The sequence below is a fragment of the Colossoma macropomum genome, unplaced genomic scaffold, assembly GCF_904425465.1.
Source record: "Colossoma macropomum unplaced genomic scaffold, Colossoma_macropomum, whole genome shotgun sequence".
Classification (NCBI taxonomy): domain Eukaryota; kingdom Metazoa; phylum Chordata; class Actinopteri; order Characiformes; family Serrasalmidae; genus Colossoma; species Colossoma macropomum.
In genome coordinates, this window is record NW_023494790.1 from 27,866,428 (window position 1) to 27,884,900 (window position 18,473).

The 18,473-nt window shown below is 38.0% G+C and overlaps 2 protein-coding genes across 2 annotated transcripts in view; both read left to right on the forward strand.

Annotated features, from left to right (window-relative positions):
• Positions 1 to 3,711, forward strand: part of si:ch211-176g6.2 (ras-associating and dilute domain-containing protein) — a 39,787-nt gene extending 36,076 nt beyond the window's left edge. Inside the window, 3 exon segments of the mRNA XM_036572909.1 lie at positions 2,552 to 2,656; positions 2,658 to 2,692; positions 3,232 to 3,711. Of these exon segments, the coding sequence (XP_036428802.1) occupies positions 2,552 to 2,656; positions 2,658 to 2,692; positions 3,232 to 3,325 (234 nt within the window). The 3' untranslated portion in view covers positions 3,326 to 3,711.
• A 5,850-nt stretch (positions 3,712 to 9,561) lies between these two features.
• LOC118809518 (sulfotransferase 2B1-like) lies at positions 9,562 to 12,757 on the forward strand. Its single transcript, XM_036572914.1, has 6 exons — positions 9,562 to 9,855; positions 10,250 to 10,461; positions 11,329 to 11,455; positions 11,566 to 11,660; positions 12,019 to 12,199; positions 12,316 to 12,757. Exons 1-6 carry the CDS (start codon positions 9,717 to 9,719, stop codon positions 12,423 to 12,425), a joined length of 864 nt encoding a protein of 287 aa, XP_036428807.1. The 5' UTR covers positions 9,562 to 9,716; the 3' UTR covers positions 12,426 to 12,757.
• Positions 12,758 to 18,473: the final 5,716 nt, after the last annotated feature.

Below are 18,473 nucleotides of genomic sequence, written 5' to 3' on the forward strand. Positions count from 1 at the left end.
TATATAAATACTTTCAAATTTGTCAGTCAATATATTATATTGTCATTTCAACTCTAGTTGTAATTGTACACAAACATTCTGAAATGTCACCCTATATTTAAATGAAAAATTCTGATTTTTCAAAACAAAGATTAAAAAGTAATAGTCATTTTCCTACAGTTCAGTTACACTGTACACAATAAAAGCCTGTTTCAGACCTTCTTTTATTTCCATTGCTCAGTATTTTAAAACGCATCAACTAATACCAAGTAGCCAAAGATATTTAATAGCAATTTTTAAATGATTAGCCAACATGTGCCATACTTCACAATTTGACAGTCAATTGGGATGAGCCCCATGTCCTATAACTACAAAGAGCTGCACAGCTGACTGATGTTAATGCACACAGACTCCATACTGAAGATGCTGTGGACAGTGCATTCTGCTTAACTGTTCAGCCTTTCGTTTTCCCTTTTGTGTGTGTTGGGGTGGGGAATGAAGAATAAAATGCTGATGAAATGTGTGTCTGCTACAGTTTAATTTAGTCTCAATAATAGGGACAGCCTAAACACAGGCCATAACTTCTCTGAACAATACATTCTGAAAAAGCCTAATCAAGACTATTAACACTTCCTTCCTCAAGTTGAGTTTGGTACCTAAGTGTGTGTTTAATTAAGCAATATAGTCTTTACACTTTTTACAATTGCTAAGGAGCATTTCTTCATTGACAAGTTCCTTCTTTTCAAAGCAGAAACACACAGCTCAAAAAACAGCAGTTCATTTTATACTATAAATGCTCTACAGCTATAAAAACATTGCAGAAATAACTCAAAATAAATTCATTCCAGCAAAACATGAACACCAGTCTTTTTTCAACAGGGTACTTTATTGTGGCACAGTCACCTCAGAAATACTAGCAACCGTTGGCATTATAGTAGATCCTTTTTAGTTCTCAGTTCTGTCATATTCTGAAAACAGTTAACATATGATACTAAAAAGAGGCTTGCTGGACAAAATAATGCTTTTCTTTGCAAAAGGGTCAAACCTCCACAAAACACTATAGCATGACACAAAGGCAAGTTTTTCTATCAGACACTACAACTTACAGTCAGGGGAGTAAATTCCTTCAATCACTTACTAAACAACAACCAGAAACACCCCACAAAATACAGGTTTCAGTTTGACAGGTTTCACCAACATGATTTCATGTGGTAACACACTCATTATGTCAGATAAACATTGCTAATCAGAATGGTATAATCTTCATTGTATAGGAACAAATGAAGTAAAAGAAACAAAAAAAAAATCCAGTACTTTACATTATCTAGCAAAGAAAAAAGATCTAATTCTAAATGCTTTGCTTGTCTACATCATTTGGTCACATGTTCTCATCCACATCACACCTGATGTCCTCTTTTGCTTATACATGTACAAAAAAAACACATGGACCGTCTGTTGTGAAGAAAATAACTCCAGAAGTGACCCCCTTTTATAGACGGTCAGTACCTGAGTGGGACTTCAGCTCAGATGGGAATCAGCTGTGACTGGCCAATTTACATACATTCAATCACCATCTGTCTGTATAACCATTTTTATATGGACTTTTATTTGTTTTTCAGTGTGCTTGTGTACACACACATATCGCTGCTGTCGGAAGAAAACCTTGTATCTCCACTTTTGTCATTTTTCTGTTTTTGACATAATTTGAAAATGCCTGTTGCCCTTTACATTGTGTGTAAATTTCATGAAGAATGGACCAAAAGAAATGGTCCAAAATGCCTTGGAAAAATGTCTGGTTGCGTTGACTTACATTAAAAGTAAAGTAGTTTTTTTCCTGTAAAGTTACCATTTTGGAGATACAAGGTTTTCTTCAGACAACGGTGATTTGCAGTTTGAACTACAAAAATAGTTTTGTTAAAAGCTGAGACTGAGTGAGAAGAGAATTAAAGGATTTTGGGAATTGTGGTCACTGAATGCATACTGTATTCAAACATGGAGAAAACAGTTCATGGTTTGGTCCAAACAGTGAGTTGTTGTGCTGTTTGAGAAGTTTTGAAAAAGAGAACTTGGTCCTGAAAATGCTTGTTAGCAATCATATAAAACTGCAATTGAAACAAGCCTCAAAGTCCACAAAACATTAGGTATATAGGAGGTATATAGGCCTAAATAAGAGAAAATCTAAGCTGCACTTTACTGCACTGTACTGCAAGTACAAAAATCTTGTCATTGCCAGATCTGAGATAAACCTCATTTAAACCTAAGATACAGTGACATCCAGTGGCAGATGTGTGATTATTTTTAACCCAGCAGTTGGGTTTAGTTTAAAGAGGCAGAAGCACTTCTAAATCCTAAACCACCGCTAAGCTAACAGTACGAGTGCCCTATGGCGTCTGGAATTCAGAGTAAATGGCATGTAACAGGGTGATAACTGCTAAGAAGCACGGACTTAAAAAAAAAATGCTCTCATGCCGTCACACTAAAAGTACTCAAGTGTGACATCAGTGAGTCAGTGAGTCAGTGAGTGCAGTGCCATAGTTTGTGAAATAATTTGCTCTTTGTCCTTGTTTAACAGGAAACACCTTTACAAATGAGTGGGATTTACATTAAGACTGTGATCCCGGGGTCTCCGGCAGCTCTGAGCCAGAGACTGAGACCAGGTGATCAAATCCTAGCAGTGAAATGGCCACAGGCTGGTAGGAGTGGACTACCATATGTGAGTTGGCTTAAATGAACATTGTTCCCAAATATTACAGCAATAATTTAAATTAACTGCTTTTCAGCTGTTTTTGTTGTATTCAAATTCAAATGTTATTGCATCAGAATGGTATAATCACATCATAATTACACATTTAATGAAATGTATGAGTGCATTATTTTTACACTTGATTTACATTCTGTGTCGACAGGCTGGAGTCTGCACTTTTTCATTAGTTTTGATGTGAATTAATGAACTTTTCATCAAATTCAAAGCATAATAGTGTCTCCTTTTCTACTTACAAACACAAATGTGGTACTGATTGAAGGCGCAGAGTCAGCACTTCTGGCTGAATTTATCCATGTCTTTCGATGTGCTTTGAGAAATAAAAAATTATATTCTTTTGTTATCGTCTGTGATAACAGTTTCTGTGGGTGAACAGAATAAACATTTACTAAACAACACAGTGTTGAAACAGATGTTAAATATATTTATTCATCAGTGAGAAATGCTTTTAAAAATGAAGGCTAACCCAGTTTTTGTTTTTCTCTCTCTAGAGGCAAGGAGTTTATTCAGAAATCTGGGGAGAGGCCTCAGTTACTGCTTGCCCGGGCTGAAACAACTCAAAAAGACAGAATGCCAAAACGCTGAATGTGCCAAAACAGATCCCCTGCCTTACAAGTGCACTTTGAAACTGAACTGGGATAATGCAAAGCCTGTAGTGTCCTAATTTAAATCCACACTCTGTGATTTATGCCTGAAGATGATAAAGACTACAAGTTTTTTTGTTTAAAGTATTTGATTTTTAATGCTTTTTATATTGTATTTCTTTCTGCTGTTGACTCGTATCTGATTCTCTGATTCTTCTTTTACTTCAGAATCTGTTTAATGACTAACATGACCGTAATGTATTATGAATGATTATGAATCAGAAACACATTATGTGCCTCAGGACAGAAGGAATGTTTAATGACATTGATTATTACTCCGTAAACTCTCATCTGATACATCACAACAATAAAAAAGGAGTCATGTAATCTTAAATGTTTGGTTTTTTAGAGATGTGCGCTCTACATCATGAGAATCACTCCTCCTCCTGCTGACTCAAGATGGTATCTAAAAGGAAAGACAGATAGGTTTTTAGATTTATCAGATATTATCTTTGCTGTATCAATATAGTCAAACTTACTGAGCCTCTGTTAAGTAAACGGCTCTCCCAAGTGGTCGAAGAAGCAAACAATTCCCCATATTCTATATGTTTCTTATTGTCCACATTATTTCTTATTTTATATTTTTCCCTGGAGGCCACTTACAAGGCTTGTGTGGTTTTATGCACTAAAACAGGTGTAATTTTCAGCTTTGCATGACGTTTCTCCAACCTCTCTTTATCCCTTAGAATTAAAGAGGCTGGTTTGTTACTGTACCTTTAAAATTGACCTAAATGACCTAAATGAACTGAATGACCTCTGTTCTGATTGACTGTCCCATTTAGTGCCTAGAGGTAATCAGTATGAATTTCATCTTGGGTATTTCCTCCTATTTGGATGACCATGATATGATATCTTTAGTAGTAACAATAATAATAACAATAAAATTGTTGCTGTTATTACTATTACTGTTATTATTTAAAAAGTTGTCACTGTTATGTAAATGCTAACAGGCATTCTAGCAGTTTCTTGCTTTTATGAAACAAGTTTTTAGTCGCTCTACCTGTTTGTCTTTATCCTCAGATGCTTAGCGCTTGTTTAGCTTGGGGCTACTTCTCAAAGCAGGATTTCTCAGTTTAGCCTGATAACTTAAGCAGTCAAACCTGTCCAATAGGAAAACATTCTCATTGGACGATCCTCAACTTTGGACTAAAGTTATCTGGCTAACACCGAAATCCTGCTTCGTGAAATACTCCCCAGGTCTGTAAAACAATATTTAGCTAACAAAGGCAGCTCACTTTTCCAGGCTTGCTAAGTTTATCACATTATGCTAAGCCCCACCTGTCGGACAGGTTTTACGAGCTGATAGGCCCTTCCTTATCTTGCTCCACAGTTATATCTGTTTTGTTCAGCAGAGTGCAACAAACGATTGAAAAAACAAACAAATGGTAAAATAATAACTAGTGGAAACAAGTTAATGTTTTTATGATGCTTCATGTACATGGCAAACAGTAGACCTGCCTTGTGCTGCACGTGCTCAGTATGAAAGGCTACGCACCTGCTGTTTTTTGTCATACAAGGCCATTTTTGTTGGCATTATAAGAATTACTTAAGCTGTTCAAGCTGATGTTTAACCAGTCTTTGGGGGCAGGCTGTTTGTGGTTCACTGTTTTTGGGTTTGCTACAGTTTTAACAGTGTTCTGAAACCCAAATCATGAGACAACATTATATCTTTATTCACTTTTCACCTGAGTGGAACATTCAGGTCACATAATGTGAAAAATGTGAGTAGAAAATTGTTACATGACAGTTCAATATTTCTTTCTCAATTTAGTTCTGTAAACTGAAAAAGTGCTTTGAATTTACATGACTTAATGTTTGAAGTGGTGGCACAATAACATAACTTACATCAATACAGTAAAGGACAGCAGCTGCATTTGTTGATATATGTTGATTTTATTCATGTAGAATGAAATCAACACAAGACTAAAACCAAGAGGTGGGGAGGAGTGGGTGGACTGAAATAGCAGTACTTCCGATCCTGGCATTTCTTTTTTGAAATCAAGCCCCACAGGACATTTTTCTTTAAGCAGTAAACTGAATATACATAAGTATTACTCAACTGGTGGTGAATACTTTTCCTTCTGCGCTCTCCCTCTCCTTCACACAGGTACAGACAGACAGCCACATGAAACACAGTGAATGCTCTATCATATTTCCTTAACCAGTCGGTTTATATGGCAATTTATTTGAAGCCCCTGTCTACTAGTTTTCATGATTTTCTTCTACTATTATCTATACTTTTATGGTGTTTTTCCTATGAACTGGCAAAGAAAGAATATTGGTCTTTTCTGTTGAGAGATGTTTGAAATTACTTTTTCTGCTGTTTTCTGCAGTTCAATTTGAGTCAGGTGAGACTAACTCAAGGTGGCGCAGGTGACGTCAAGTCTGCCAGAGTACCAGAGTTAGCAATATGTAAACGTCAGCTACTCGTGTTCCTCTCTCTCACATAAAGTGACTGCTCTCCCGCTGCTCTGAGCCCCAGCTAAAACTCAGAGCAAGTAGCTTATTTAACCTTTTCAAAACTGGTTATGAAGGTTTATTACACTGTACTGTAGCTAGACACTGCTTCCTGCTTGTGTTGGTAACTTATAGCTGGATCGTACTATAAGCAATTAACCTCATTTACAAGAGTATGATAGATAGCGGTCCATCTTAAATGTAGGAATTAGAAAGCTAATACATTATTCCTCTAAAATCAAGGCTCACAGAGACCCCAATTACACCTGGTCACTTTATGCATCTTGAGTATCTGGACTGTGTCTGGATAAGGCCAAGCCACATAAAAATGCAAGGGTAAATGCAACCAAGATGCATTTAAAACATTAAATACAAATCGCTCACACTGCTTCAGGAGGTGGTCTGAAACCATGTGACCTCTGTTTTAGGAGCATTGTCCAGTTACAGATGTTGGTTAGCCTAAACGTTCAGATATCAGACATGATCTGTGTGTGATCTTCCTGTTATTCAATGAAAAATTAAGTAAAATGTAAACTGTGGTCTCTAAAATGACAGTTAGACTGTTTGTTCTCCACTTTGCACATTTACTCAGCATTCAGAGAGCAATCCAAAAGCAAAGTGGTCTATTTTCCTGCGAGCGGGCTCAAACGTGTACGGCTAGACCACACCAATTGGCAGTATCGCTCACCAATGCCACTCAAGCTGGGTGGCACTATTGTGAATCATTCTGCATTCCAATGCACCCACGCAGTCCTGATCAGCAGCAGCTCATACATTTTGGAGCATTTATCTACTAATAAATTGTATTCATTTGTATATATATATTTTCTTAAATATAACAATAGTAAACCATTTTACAGAGACTTTAACACAAATGCAAAGGCTCACACACACATTGGGCAGAAGGCCAAATGCAAAGGCTTTCAAATATCATTTTTAATATCCACATTTTACAGGTTTTCACTACAGAAATCACAAAAATTCCCCTTTTTATGTGCACAAGAATATTTAGCCCTCCTATCATGTTCTGGGTCAAAATTGACTATTTTCAGGTTTCAAAGTATTTAAGCTCTCTACACTATTTGCGGTTTAAGATACTGTTCTGGGTCAAATTTAAACCTGTAGTTCAGAATGGCAGTCGGAAATGCAGCAGATTGGGGAAACAGAGTACAGATAAAGTTTATTACAATTTGTAAGGATTTATCCACACGAACACACACACACACACACACACACACAGTTCTCTCAAAGTAGCTTTATTTTAACCAAATCAGCAAAAGCAAAACGGCAATGTCGCCCACTTTAGTGTGTTAGCTGCTCAAACCAAAATGACAAAAGACACACAGCAATGATGCCAACTTTTTACGTTCCAGCTGGTCTTCTCTCACTTCCCTTCTTCTTATCCAGCCTGCCCACAGAACAAAAGTCCACCAGAGAACCAGAAGCATTTCAACCCATTAACAGAAACAGAAAAACAGGCATGCTTCAATGTCACATTGCCCCCTCCTTAAACGTCAGCTGTCTTGGTGACCCACACAGTTTGCACAAAGACGCATCGCCCCTGCTGCGGTCTGCCCACAGCAAGGGTCTCAGAGTGTCTACTGTCTTAGTCAGCGCAGTCACCAGGGGGCATACTCTCCTCTTGCCCAGGTGCCTCCAACTCTTCTTCAGGGCCAGGCCCCAGGAGCGACAGCTCGACCCAGGCCCGGCATGGATTCCTGACAATCGGAGTGATACGGGGCAAGCCTATCCCTATCAACAGTCAGTCACCCTACATGGGCTCAATACACCACCTCGCACAGGCGCTCCTTGACCACGCAGGGGCCTTCCCCTGGGTGACCACTACTTGGGGCAGAGCCCCTTCCTGCACCATGGTTTGTACCTCCCGTCTTTACCTCCCTGGGGCCCTAAGCAAAACCACCTGGACCTCAGGCTCTTTAAACTGCATGACCAGGCCAATGAGGTGTGATCCATGTGCAGCATGAAGGGAACATAATACAGGTACAGGAACTGGCACAGCCCACCACAACAGCCAGCGTTACGCAGAAATTGTGTTCTTGTTTGCTCAACCACTGGCTGTAGTACGCAATACCCACAGGAATTCCAGTACTGGAGCTTCACACAGACGGGCCCGGAGGACAGCAATTGCACGCTCAGTCTCCTCATCCCAAAGGTAAACAGGAATCTTCTCAGTGAGCCAGTGCACTGGCACAGCAATTTCAGCGAACCCACACATGAAGTGCTAGTAGTATGAAGCCAAGCCAAAAAAGCAATGCAGCTCCCCAACGCTCCACGTCACAGCCCACTTGAGCATAGCCAGTGCATTCGGAAGGCTGAAGGCCATTACTGTGAAATGCCAAAGGCCAGTGCCCAACATGAACACTTTTCCATGGTGTCACCATTGAGCGAGTGCCACCTGCTAATAACCACTCTGCAGGTCCAGCTAACTAAACCATGCAGAGCCGGCGAGCTGGTCCAAGGCATCATTAATGCGTGGGAGCAAATACGAGCCAGGTTTAGTTACAGTGTTGAGCAGCTGGTAGTCCTCACAAAAACGCCTGTCCTTTTTCTTTGCAAAGACCCCTGGCACAGAGGATAAGCTGCTTGTGTATGCTGTCTACAAGCCCTGGAGATCACTGCTTACTCACCGCTGGCTTCTCTTTCACCACATCGTCATCTTCCTTGCTGCCTGCCACAGAGCACTTCGAGTTCCTGGGGAGCCCTTCTATTTCAGTGTCGAGTCCATCCCACTTCTGACACCAGTGTATTTCTATATACTATTTAGAGGTGTGGTATGTGGTTTGAGTGTTTTGAAGTTGGCATTGACACTACTGTATGATGTCAACTGAAAGCGGCAGGCGAAAAACGTTTGGGCATGAGTGCGATCAGGCTGCTGTTAAAGTAATTTTATAAAATTACAGATGTATTACAGCTTTTAGAACTTGTCCAAAAGGGCGCTATTCATTTTGAAAGAAAAGGGGGCAGGCTAACTGTCTCACTTCATCTACCTTGTTTCTTTTACCATTTTGCTTAAAATAAAGCTACCTTGAGAGAGAGATAATCAGGGGTGGAACCAAGGGGTGGCCAGGGATGACTCCAGAGGCCACTCCTTGGCTTTGCCCCTGAGTCCCTCTTAAGGTAGCTTTATTTTAACCAAAATAGGTCTCACCAACTTTGGCTTAACAGCTGCTTTAACCAAAATGAAAAAAGGAACATGACGTTGCCAACTTGAGTGTATTAGCTGCACGCTACAGTTTCTAACTAGTTGGCAAGTAGGGTCGAATGAAATTGTAGAATAAGGTATGACCACTGTCCAAAAAAAAAACAAAAACAAACAAGTATCTAATTCATTTGTCTACATCATTTGAACACAGCAGCTGTTCACTTTGTGTAAAAGTTTCATGATGAATGGATCAATAGAAGTACTCCAAAATAGCTGGGAATAATTTTACATTAACTTACATTAAAAATTTGCCCTGTCCTGTAAAGTTGCCATTTTAGAGATACTTGTTTTTCTTTGGACAGCGACAATATGTTCTAGCACTGTTCTGAGGTGATTTAGCCAAGTAAGGTCAAAACTGACTAAATAGGTAGGTTACAAGTATCGGTATATCTGACTGAAAAGAATGTTAGTGGTATCGCCCATCCGTAGAGGAAGGGAAATATGAGAGAGAGAGAGAGAGAGAGAGAGAGAGAGAGAGAGAGAGAGAGAGAGAGAGAGAGAGAGAGAGAGAGAGAGATCAGCGCTGAAGATTGAGAGGGAGGGGGAAGAAAGGAGATAAAGGGGGATTGTAGGGTCTTCACCAAACAACTCGTGAAGCATCTACAGGTCGTGTATTGTTAACCCTCTTGTGTTCTTAGTGAGCTGTAGGAAAATGACAGAAGCGGAGCTATATGATGAATATAAAGGGGTTTACGTGCCTAAACACCTCCACCCTCCTGAGAGCCTGAAATACTATGAGGACTTCACTTTCCGGCCGGACGACGTGCTTATCGTGACCTACCCAAAGTCCGGTAAGAAATCAGTGCCACCAGATATTTCAGCCAAGTACTTTGATTGAGAGACTGTTGTACAAAAAAACATTTAATACTGTGGAGTGGGCTTTGGAGCGGTTTTGGTTCAGATAATATCAGTCCTAGTCGAGCAGCACTGGAGCTGAGACTCTGGGTCAGGTTATGTTAACTTTACCACATGAACAGCAAGTCGAGGTCTAATATCACTGTAGCTGTTTCAGATGTGTTTCTGCAGGAAACGCCTGAGGCGTTTCATTCACTGCACTAGCAGCACGCCAGTTTTACTACTTGCTGCAGCTGAGAAAGAAAGAAAACCTCTAATTAAACCTCTTATCTAAAACTCCAACTGAACCACATTACTGGGTGAATTAGCAGCTTGTTTTGGTTGCTCTAGGTACGACATGGCTGCAGGAGATTGTACCACTGGTCCTCAGCGATGGAGATCTCGCCTCGGTTCGGACTGTACCAAACTGGGACAGGGTACCCTGGCTGGAAGAGCATCGAGCGGTTTTGCTGAATCTGGAGCAAAGACCCTCGCCTCGAGCCTTTGCCACCCACTTTCACCATTATATGATGAACGAGTCGTATTCCAAAGTGAAGCCAAAGGTGATTTTGTTTTTGAGTGGTCAGTTGACTGCAGACACCCCTCTCTCTGGGCATATAGTCTCTTCCATACCGTAACTCCATTTGACCATGAAAGCTTAGCGGGTGTTATTGAAGCTGTGACTGAAAAGGCAAAGTTACAGGCATTTCCATGAAGTTTATATCCTTATAATTACTAATATAAGAAAAAATGCACTATTTTTTGTTTAGAAGAAGAAAAAACTCTTGAAAAAAACAAGAAAACCTTGGATTTTAAGATTTATTTGAAAACTTCAAAAAGCATTTCATAAATATCTATATTGGTAACATGAATGTACTTAAATTTCAAGTACTTACTTTGATTAATACCTTGGCAAAAAGGCCAAAGGAAAAAGTCAATTTTTAAAGAGTTTCAAGGCCTACAATGAACTCTATTTATGAAAAGTGCCTACAGCTTTAATGTTACCTTCCATGTTTTAATTTTATTCACCAGATCATACTGTCAGCAATTTCCTTTTAAATCTTAAAGATCAAAGTCAACTTGAAATCAAAACTGGACTACCATTAAAAAGACTAAATCCTTTGATTGTAATGTAATAACTTTTGTCCACCTAGAAAACATCTTTTGAGTTTTGATTACATCACTGTGCACCAGCAGGTGGGGAAAAATAATATTAACCATTGTATCATGTTTCATCTCCCTCTCCCACCACCACCATCTATCATCCTAGCTCAGAGACCTTCCCTAACAGACAGGTCTGCTACCTCAACTGACTGGACTCCCTCTAAAACAGAATGTTTGGATTATGATGCTGGACATTTAGTCACATTAGTCAATATAGGCCTACAGTTAAAATGGAAAGCGTGATAACACCTTCAATTATTTTCCAGGTCATTTACGTAATGCGAAACCCCAAGGATGTGTTCACGTCTTCCTTCTACTACTATGGAATGGCTTCCTACTTGGTGAATCCAGGCACTGCTGACGAGTTCATGGAAAGGTTTCTAAACGGAAAAAGTAAGGCTTCATGTCATATTCTCCTCACACGTTAAACTTTCCCAGGTCACATTATAATCCATGCTCTTATTATATGCCACCGTTAATATTAACATTTTCAATGTTCACAGTAATGTTTGGTTCATGGTTTGATCATGTGAAGGGATGGCTGAACGCTAAAGATCAAGAGCACATTTTCTATGTTGCTTATGAGGAACTGATACAGGTGAGTTCATTTTGCATATATTTGTATATATGTATTAGTAATACAGTTTCAGATGCTTGACACCTGACTGCTGACTCTCTAAAGTTGGCAAAATACTGGAGAAAATTTACTTTTGTTTCTGTGCTTAAGCATTATTTTGGAAGATATGCTTGAGTATTATTAAAACCCAATACTTAATACTCATCAAAATGTATATGTATATGAGCATACAGGTACATTTTTGGCTCCATACCTCCTCTTTTGACTGAAAAAGACTTTGAAAAAGTACTGATATTTTCACTTAAGTATACTTTTCCTGTGTGTTTTACACTGTCATCTCTGAGACTGTTTTATGTCATCATAACTTCATAAACTGCAGGATTTGAAAGGATCTGTCTCAAGAATTGGCCAGTTTCTGGGAAAATCTCTAAGTCCAGAAGTGGTCGAGAAAATAGCCGAAAACTGCGTTTTCAAAAACATGAAGCAGAACAAGATGTCCAACTACTCTCTGGTTCCGGAAGAGTTCATGGACCAGAAGAAATCAGAGTTTCTCAGGAAAGGTAAACTTCCATACGGAATACAGTCAATAAATTTCATTTCTTTCCCAGGACTCCTGCAGCTGCTGTGCTTTTGGTACAAACCTTTAACCACTTTCATGCTTTGTGTTGTTTGTCAGGAGTTGTTGGAGACTGGAAGAACCTTTTCACAGAGGCCCAAACACAGAGATTCGATGCTGTGTATAAAGACAAAATGAAGGACGTGAAGTTTAAATTCGCCTGGGATTAATGGAAATCACTATATCCATATAACATTATATAAGTGCCATTACGATGTTATAACTGCACAGGGAATTTTGTGCACTTTCTTGATAGTGTGCAAGTGCAATGTTCTCTTAAAACACTAGATTTATGTTCAACTTGTTTCAGGTACAGCTTGGCGTTGGTACAGAGATTAAAATAGTCATTATCTGACTCTTATGGCATTTGTTGTTTATTCTATAGAACATGTATAACAAAAATGTTCGACACTATGTTTGTATGATGCCAGTAAGGCAGGCACCAACTGAACCAGTGTTCACAGGTTGAGTTAGTAATGAACTGAACCACCTCTACAAGATGCCCAGCATACAGAAATGGGCTTTTAGAATGAGATTGGGTTTTTAGTATGCGAGACTGGGTGCAGGATTTCTGTAAACAAACAAAGGTTGGGTAGATAGCAAGCTATTTGTTCAATGTGTGTTCAATGTGTGTCAATTATACCTCACTAAATACTAAATTTCCTCATTCTAGTAATAGGTAGTGCTAAGACACATGAAGAAAATGTGAATTTGGTGCTATAGTGCAGATTCTGACAGAGGGAGCATAGTGAAAACCACTTGGCAAACTCATCAACTGAAGAGCAGCTAGTCTACCATGTTTAGCATGTTGCTAATATAGTAACACAGTGGTATCTTCCAAAAAAAAAAGTCAAACAACAGCAGATCACAGCCAATGACTAACCATAGAATCTGGGTGTATTTAGCCAACTGCTGGCATACATGCCAAAACCAGAGCACAATTAGCCAGTGATGCCAACTTAGCAGTTTTGTTGCTAGGTTTAGCAACTTTTAAGACTACCTTGCGATTTTTTCTCAAATAGCACCTGTCAACAAATTTAGCTACTTTGCATTTATTTTTTTATCAACTTTTGAAAAGTGACTGAAACTTTTTGTACTTATAATTGCTGATCAGTTAGCTAACATGTTAGCTAGCTGCCAATACACCTTATAAAACCATTTTAATTGTTCAGAATGTGTATTTTTACTAGTTAATAAGAAAGTGAATAAAATGTCATTGTTCAATAATACATAATTGGTTATTGTTCAATAATTCAATGTATTGTGTATAAAAATAAAAAGAAATGTGATCATAAAAATTGTGTTGTATTTATATTACTTTTACAAATAAAAATATGTAAACAAATCTAAATTTACAAATTAATTAATTGGCTGTGTTTGTTTTCGACTAGCCTGATGAACTGCCAATGACTGCAGGGGTGCTGTTTAAAAACATGCCCTTGTTTTTATACCCCAAAGAATGTGCCCTTGTTTTTATACCTTGTTTTTATACCCCAAAGACAAAAACGAAAAAAGAAGCAATAACTAACATAACAAAAACTTCTGACAACACTGGAGTCTGTTATCCTGATCGCTATTCATGGTATTCAGTCTGTTTGTTGTTGCCAGGCTCTTCTGAAGCCTCAGTGTAGGTCTGTTGTGAAACTCTTTGAGATGGGATGGTTCTGACTCTGGTTTGGCTGTTATATTAATACCACCCAAAAGCAACGATTTCATCATGTCACTCTTATAAAAACTTAAGAAGGTGAGTGAGGCCATCAGGAAGAGCTCTAATCAAGCAGATATATTCTTCAAAGGGGACAGGAAAGTCATGTGTAGCCATAAGTTGCTCATAAGAAAACACATTTCCAGATTTGTGAAATATAGAAACAAAATTGTTCATATTTTTTTGAAACCATTTGGAAGAGAACAACACTTTATTTCTAACAGTTATTTAAGAGTTATTCCATAAAAGGGAAAAAGTGTGGGCAAAGCATAGTTTCCAGGCAAGGAGAGCTTGAAAAAAAAAAATTTGGAAAGAGAAACTGGGAGCTTATAACAAATAATTACATGTCAAAAATAAAGATAAGCCACCAGTCTTGTTAAAAAATATGATTGGGAATAAAAAAACACACTGTATTTGGGTTTATAAGCCAATTAATTCTAAGTGTATTTATAAGGTCAATAAAATCTAATATTTCTAAACCACCTTCTGCTCTACTATTACAAATCACAGTTTTTTTAAGCTTGTGTGACTTATTATTCCAGATAAAGTCCAGAAATATTTTACTGATTTCATGAGCAGTTGAACCTTGAAAATAGATTATAGTGAGGGATATATGAAACGTGACAGACCCTCAGCCTTAGATCATAGAACTCTTCACTGCTAGAAATAAAGGTACTGCACAGGGACATTTCTTGTCAAATTAAAGTACCAATAATACAAATGTACCCTCACAAATTTGTACCTTTTCATAATCTAACGTTTTAAAACAACAACAAAATAAACATATAAAATAAATAAATATTAAAATAAAAACAAATATAAAATATAATTTCAATGGATTTTGGTACAGTTATGTTCCCTGACTAAAGGTACTGAGATGTACCCTTGATGGTACCACCCCAGTCACAATAGGAGTACTGCTACACTGACAGTTTAGTACCTTTTCTGAGAGTGAGCCATATAAAGATAAATATCTCTGAAGCCTCTGAAGAGGTTAAATATATGCTAGATGGGTTCAAAAGCTGTCTGGCTGTAAGAGTTTTGGTATTATAAATGCTGAGATACTTACCAGTGTTTTACCTGGAATCTGTCGCACCAAGATATCAGAACAGCCACGAAGAGACATTATTTCACATTTGGCCTTGTTCAGTTTTAAACCCAAAGCTTGAGAAAAATGCTCAACTAAGATTCCATTAACAAAGCTTTCACAGCTTTTCTCATCTAAATAAGCAGCATAAAAGTTGCCATAAAATGAAGTAACATAATTAGATATTAATTTAGAATTTATACACTGAACACCATCAGCATTAAGCGATCTTCTCTTACCATTTCCTTTTTTGAGAGCAAAGAAAAAGTTCTTTTCCCTGCTTCCAGCCATTTGGCTCTAGAGCTTATGAACGCACCCTTGCCAGGTCCAAATCAATCTGATTTATCTGCAGATTGATTTCTTTTCATTCTAATTTCTCTTCATCAGACATTTTATTTTTACTTAATAAAACATTGATCCTCATAGACAATTCTGATTCTAATTTACTTCTCAAGACTTTCTACTCCTTCTCCAAACAGCAATATATCTGGCCTTACATTTAAAATATTCCTATTTTTTGTGGTTGCTTTTTGTAGTATCAGCAAAGCTTTCATGGATCTTTTATTAAAACAATCATCCTTCGAAAGAGCATTATGAAACTTCCTGGATGGCAGCCATTTTCAACAGAAGTATCACAGACACGTCGATATGATTTGAGGGAAAAACAGACACATTATGACCAAAAACTCCTGTGAATATTGATTCGGATAAGTATGAATGTGCCGTGCTATTCTAGCATATTAGAGGCTAACCGTGGGTCAGGACAAAATAAGGCCAAAGTATACAAAAACATTTATAAACAAAGGGGATTTTACTAACGTCAGGATTAAAACAAGGATCTCTAAACAATTCAATTCTCAAGTATAGCCATTTATTTTGTCATTTAATTTAATCAAAAAAGGAATGGAAGGGAGGGGAAGGTCAGAGAAGTTGTTTATGTGAGCTCATGGATCTCTGACTGACTGTCATGGCAATGCAAACCCAGACTGCATGAGCATTGTATAGTAAACTGTATGCATAACAGATGAATAACTGTGTATTTTGTGCTAAAAATTTCAAATAAAATGATAAAATCCACAAGCAAGATATGGAGTATTAAAATGTCCAAAATTTGTTACAAATAGTGAGTTAAATCAAATTTCTGTTTTCAAAAAGATTTCTACTAATTTTCACTCTTTCTGATATATATTTATTTTGTCAGTTTTTGCTTAATTTTTTTTTCAATTTGCTGATTTTACTGATATATTTAAATATATTGCTTCTAATGAGGCTAATGTAGCTAACAAGTGGAAATGGCATGCCTGAATCACTACACACTTCTCTTTCTCTCACTCTTTTTAACACAAATTGCATCAAGTAGTTAAGCAGTTTCAAGTAGAACTGTTGGAGAGTTGGTCCACTGATAGCAAAACAGCTTTCCCCAAACATCCTAACCACAGCGAGGTGGAAGCCAATGACATGACAGAAAATTTGTGGTGGCATCTGGGGTGGCCAGTCAGATTTTTGGGGCTGGGGAGGGCACTGGCGATCTCTGCCACCCCTTTAAAATCATGGATGTTGCCCAGGCCGATGATGCGGCACAGCTTAAATCGGTCTCATTTTATTTGGATAGTCCACTATAGTCTTCTATAGATTATCTACAGATGTTCAAATTGTTAACAAACTATCTGTTAAAACTCAGTTGAGTCTAAACAGAGGTGGGGTTAGGGTTAAGATTTGGACCAGGGTTGGGGCTAGGACCAGGTTGAGGGTTGGGTCTAAGTTTTGGGTTGAGGTTAACGTTATGGTTAGGATTAGAGATTAGGTTTGGAGTTAAAGAAAATTATCGTCTGCTTTTGGCACTTTTTAACTGGGGTTTAGAAGAGGGCGTTCACCTGCACTCTCTATTGGTCAACTGATTTGAAGGGACAGGTTCTCTGACATACAGCCACTCAGCATGAACCACCCCCAGCACAACATGTAGTACTGAGTGCTGCGTTGTACTGGCGTATTCCTTTTAAGTTATAATGTATCACTGGTTAATGGGTCCTGTGTCAACCTGTGTAAAACTGTTATTTTGAGCAATAAAAATCTAGTTAAACGTAGTTGTTTATGAATGAACTTAGTTGTTTATGAATGAACTTAGTTGTTTATGAATGAACACGTCCTATGAAGGATGCAGCCCCTAAATTGGGAGACACTGCTAGTCTGCATGTGTTACAATAGCATGGCTGTGAAACAGTGAGTGAACGTGCTTGACTGGCCGTCCAGAACTGTCTCCCAATGAAAAAAATTTTTGCATTATTAAGCTCAAAACGCAACAACAAGCACAGCTGTTAAAAGGAAAGGTTCTTTAACACACTGGTAAACATCCTCCTGTTCCAACTATTTGGAACATGTTGCATTGTATATTTACACACACACACACACACACACACACATTTTCTAAGCCGCTTATCCTTCGGGGGGAGCTGGAGCCTATCCCAGCAGTCATTGGGCGGAAGGCAGGAAACACCCCGGACGGGTTGTATATTTAAAATGAATGTATAAAACAACATTGTTCATAAGGTATCACATCAAACCATGTTTTGTACTGCTTTCATTTTAATACAGGTCAAACAGAATTGACCAATCCCTGCTCTCTGTTTTCACTGGAAGTTTTACATGCTGTCCCAACTTTTTTGGAACTGGGTTTGTACTAAAACATTTTCATAGTTTTCCATGATTAAAAATGGTTACTACTGACTTTGGCGTAGCACCATAAATGTCAGCTGTGTTCTTCATTAGCCAACTGTGCAGTCGAGTGAGACTCATTTCTCAGCTGTTACCTCACTGAAGGCTGTTTTGTTTTTGTCCTTCGTATACAAAATGCACCCTTAGTTTCTGAGAAATCAACCCCTGGCGTATCCTTAGAGGCCACAACACTTGATAAATAGCAGAAATAGCTGCAGGTTGTAAGATTCTGTAGTTTGTAATGAAATGTAAATTAATGTAAAGTTGCATAAAACGCTTCAAAACATAAGATTTTTATGTTGTGTTGTATGTTTTTATTTTTTATGTATGTGTTGCATTGTTTACATCAGTAAGCTGTGACATTTCACAACAGCCTGCTCAAAAGTGTGTGGGTGTTAGAATAAAAGTCCTTTGTTTTTGGTTGCGCTGCATGACATTTGAGGAAATCAGAATTTACTAACAAAATTTTTGCAATTAGTTTGATACTTTTAAAGCTTCTCTATTTTTCAATGTCAAATGATTTTAAATGTTTGAACACTATTTCATTTAGAATCTTATAAGACTAAATGACCTCTTTTAATAGTTCACTTAATCTGCATACATGGTTGGACCACCTGACATTTTTACACTTTGGAAGAAAAATGATTAAAAAACTTTATTTTGTTGCAATGAAAAAGTATTCATCACATAAATGAGGCACTGTAGAATGATGTG

What these genes read in the sequence shown, in the direction of transcription:
- LOC118809518 (XM_036572914.1), top strand. Translation starts at nt 9,717, where the DNA reads ATGACAGAAGCGGAGCTATATGATGAATATAAAGGGGTTTACGTGCCT. An exon ending in AAGGTTTCTAAACGGAAAAA is followed by an intron (nt 11,456 to 11,565) that starts GTAAGGCTTCAT and finishes CAATGTTCACAG; the next exon opens with TAATGTTTGGTTCATGGTTT. An exon ending in CTTATGAGGAACTGATACAG is followed by an intron (nt 11,661 to 12,018) that starts GTGAGTTCATTT and finishes CATAAACTGCAG; the next exon opens with GATTTGAAAGGATCTGTCTC.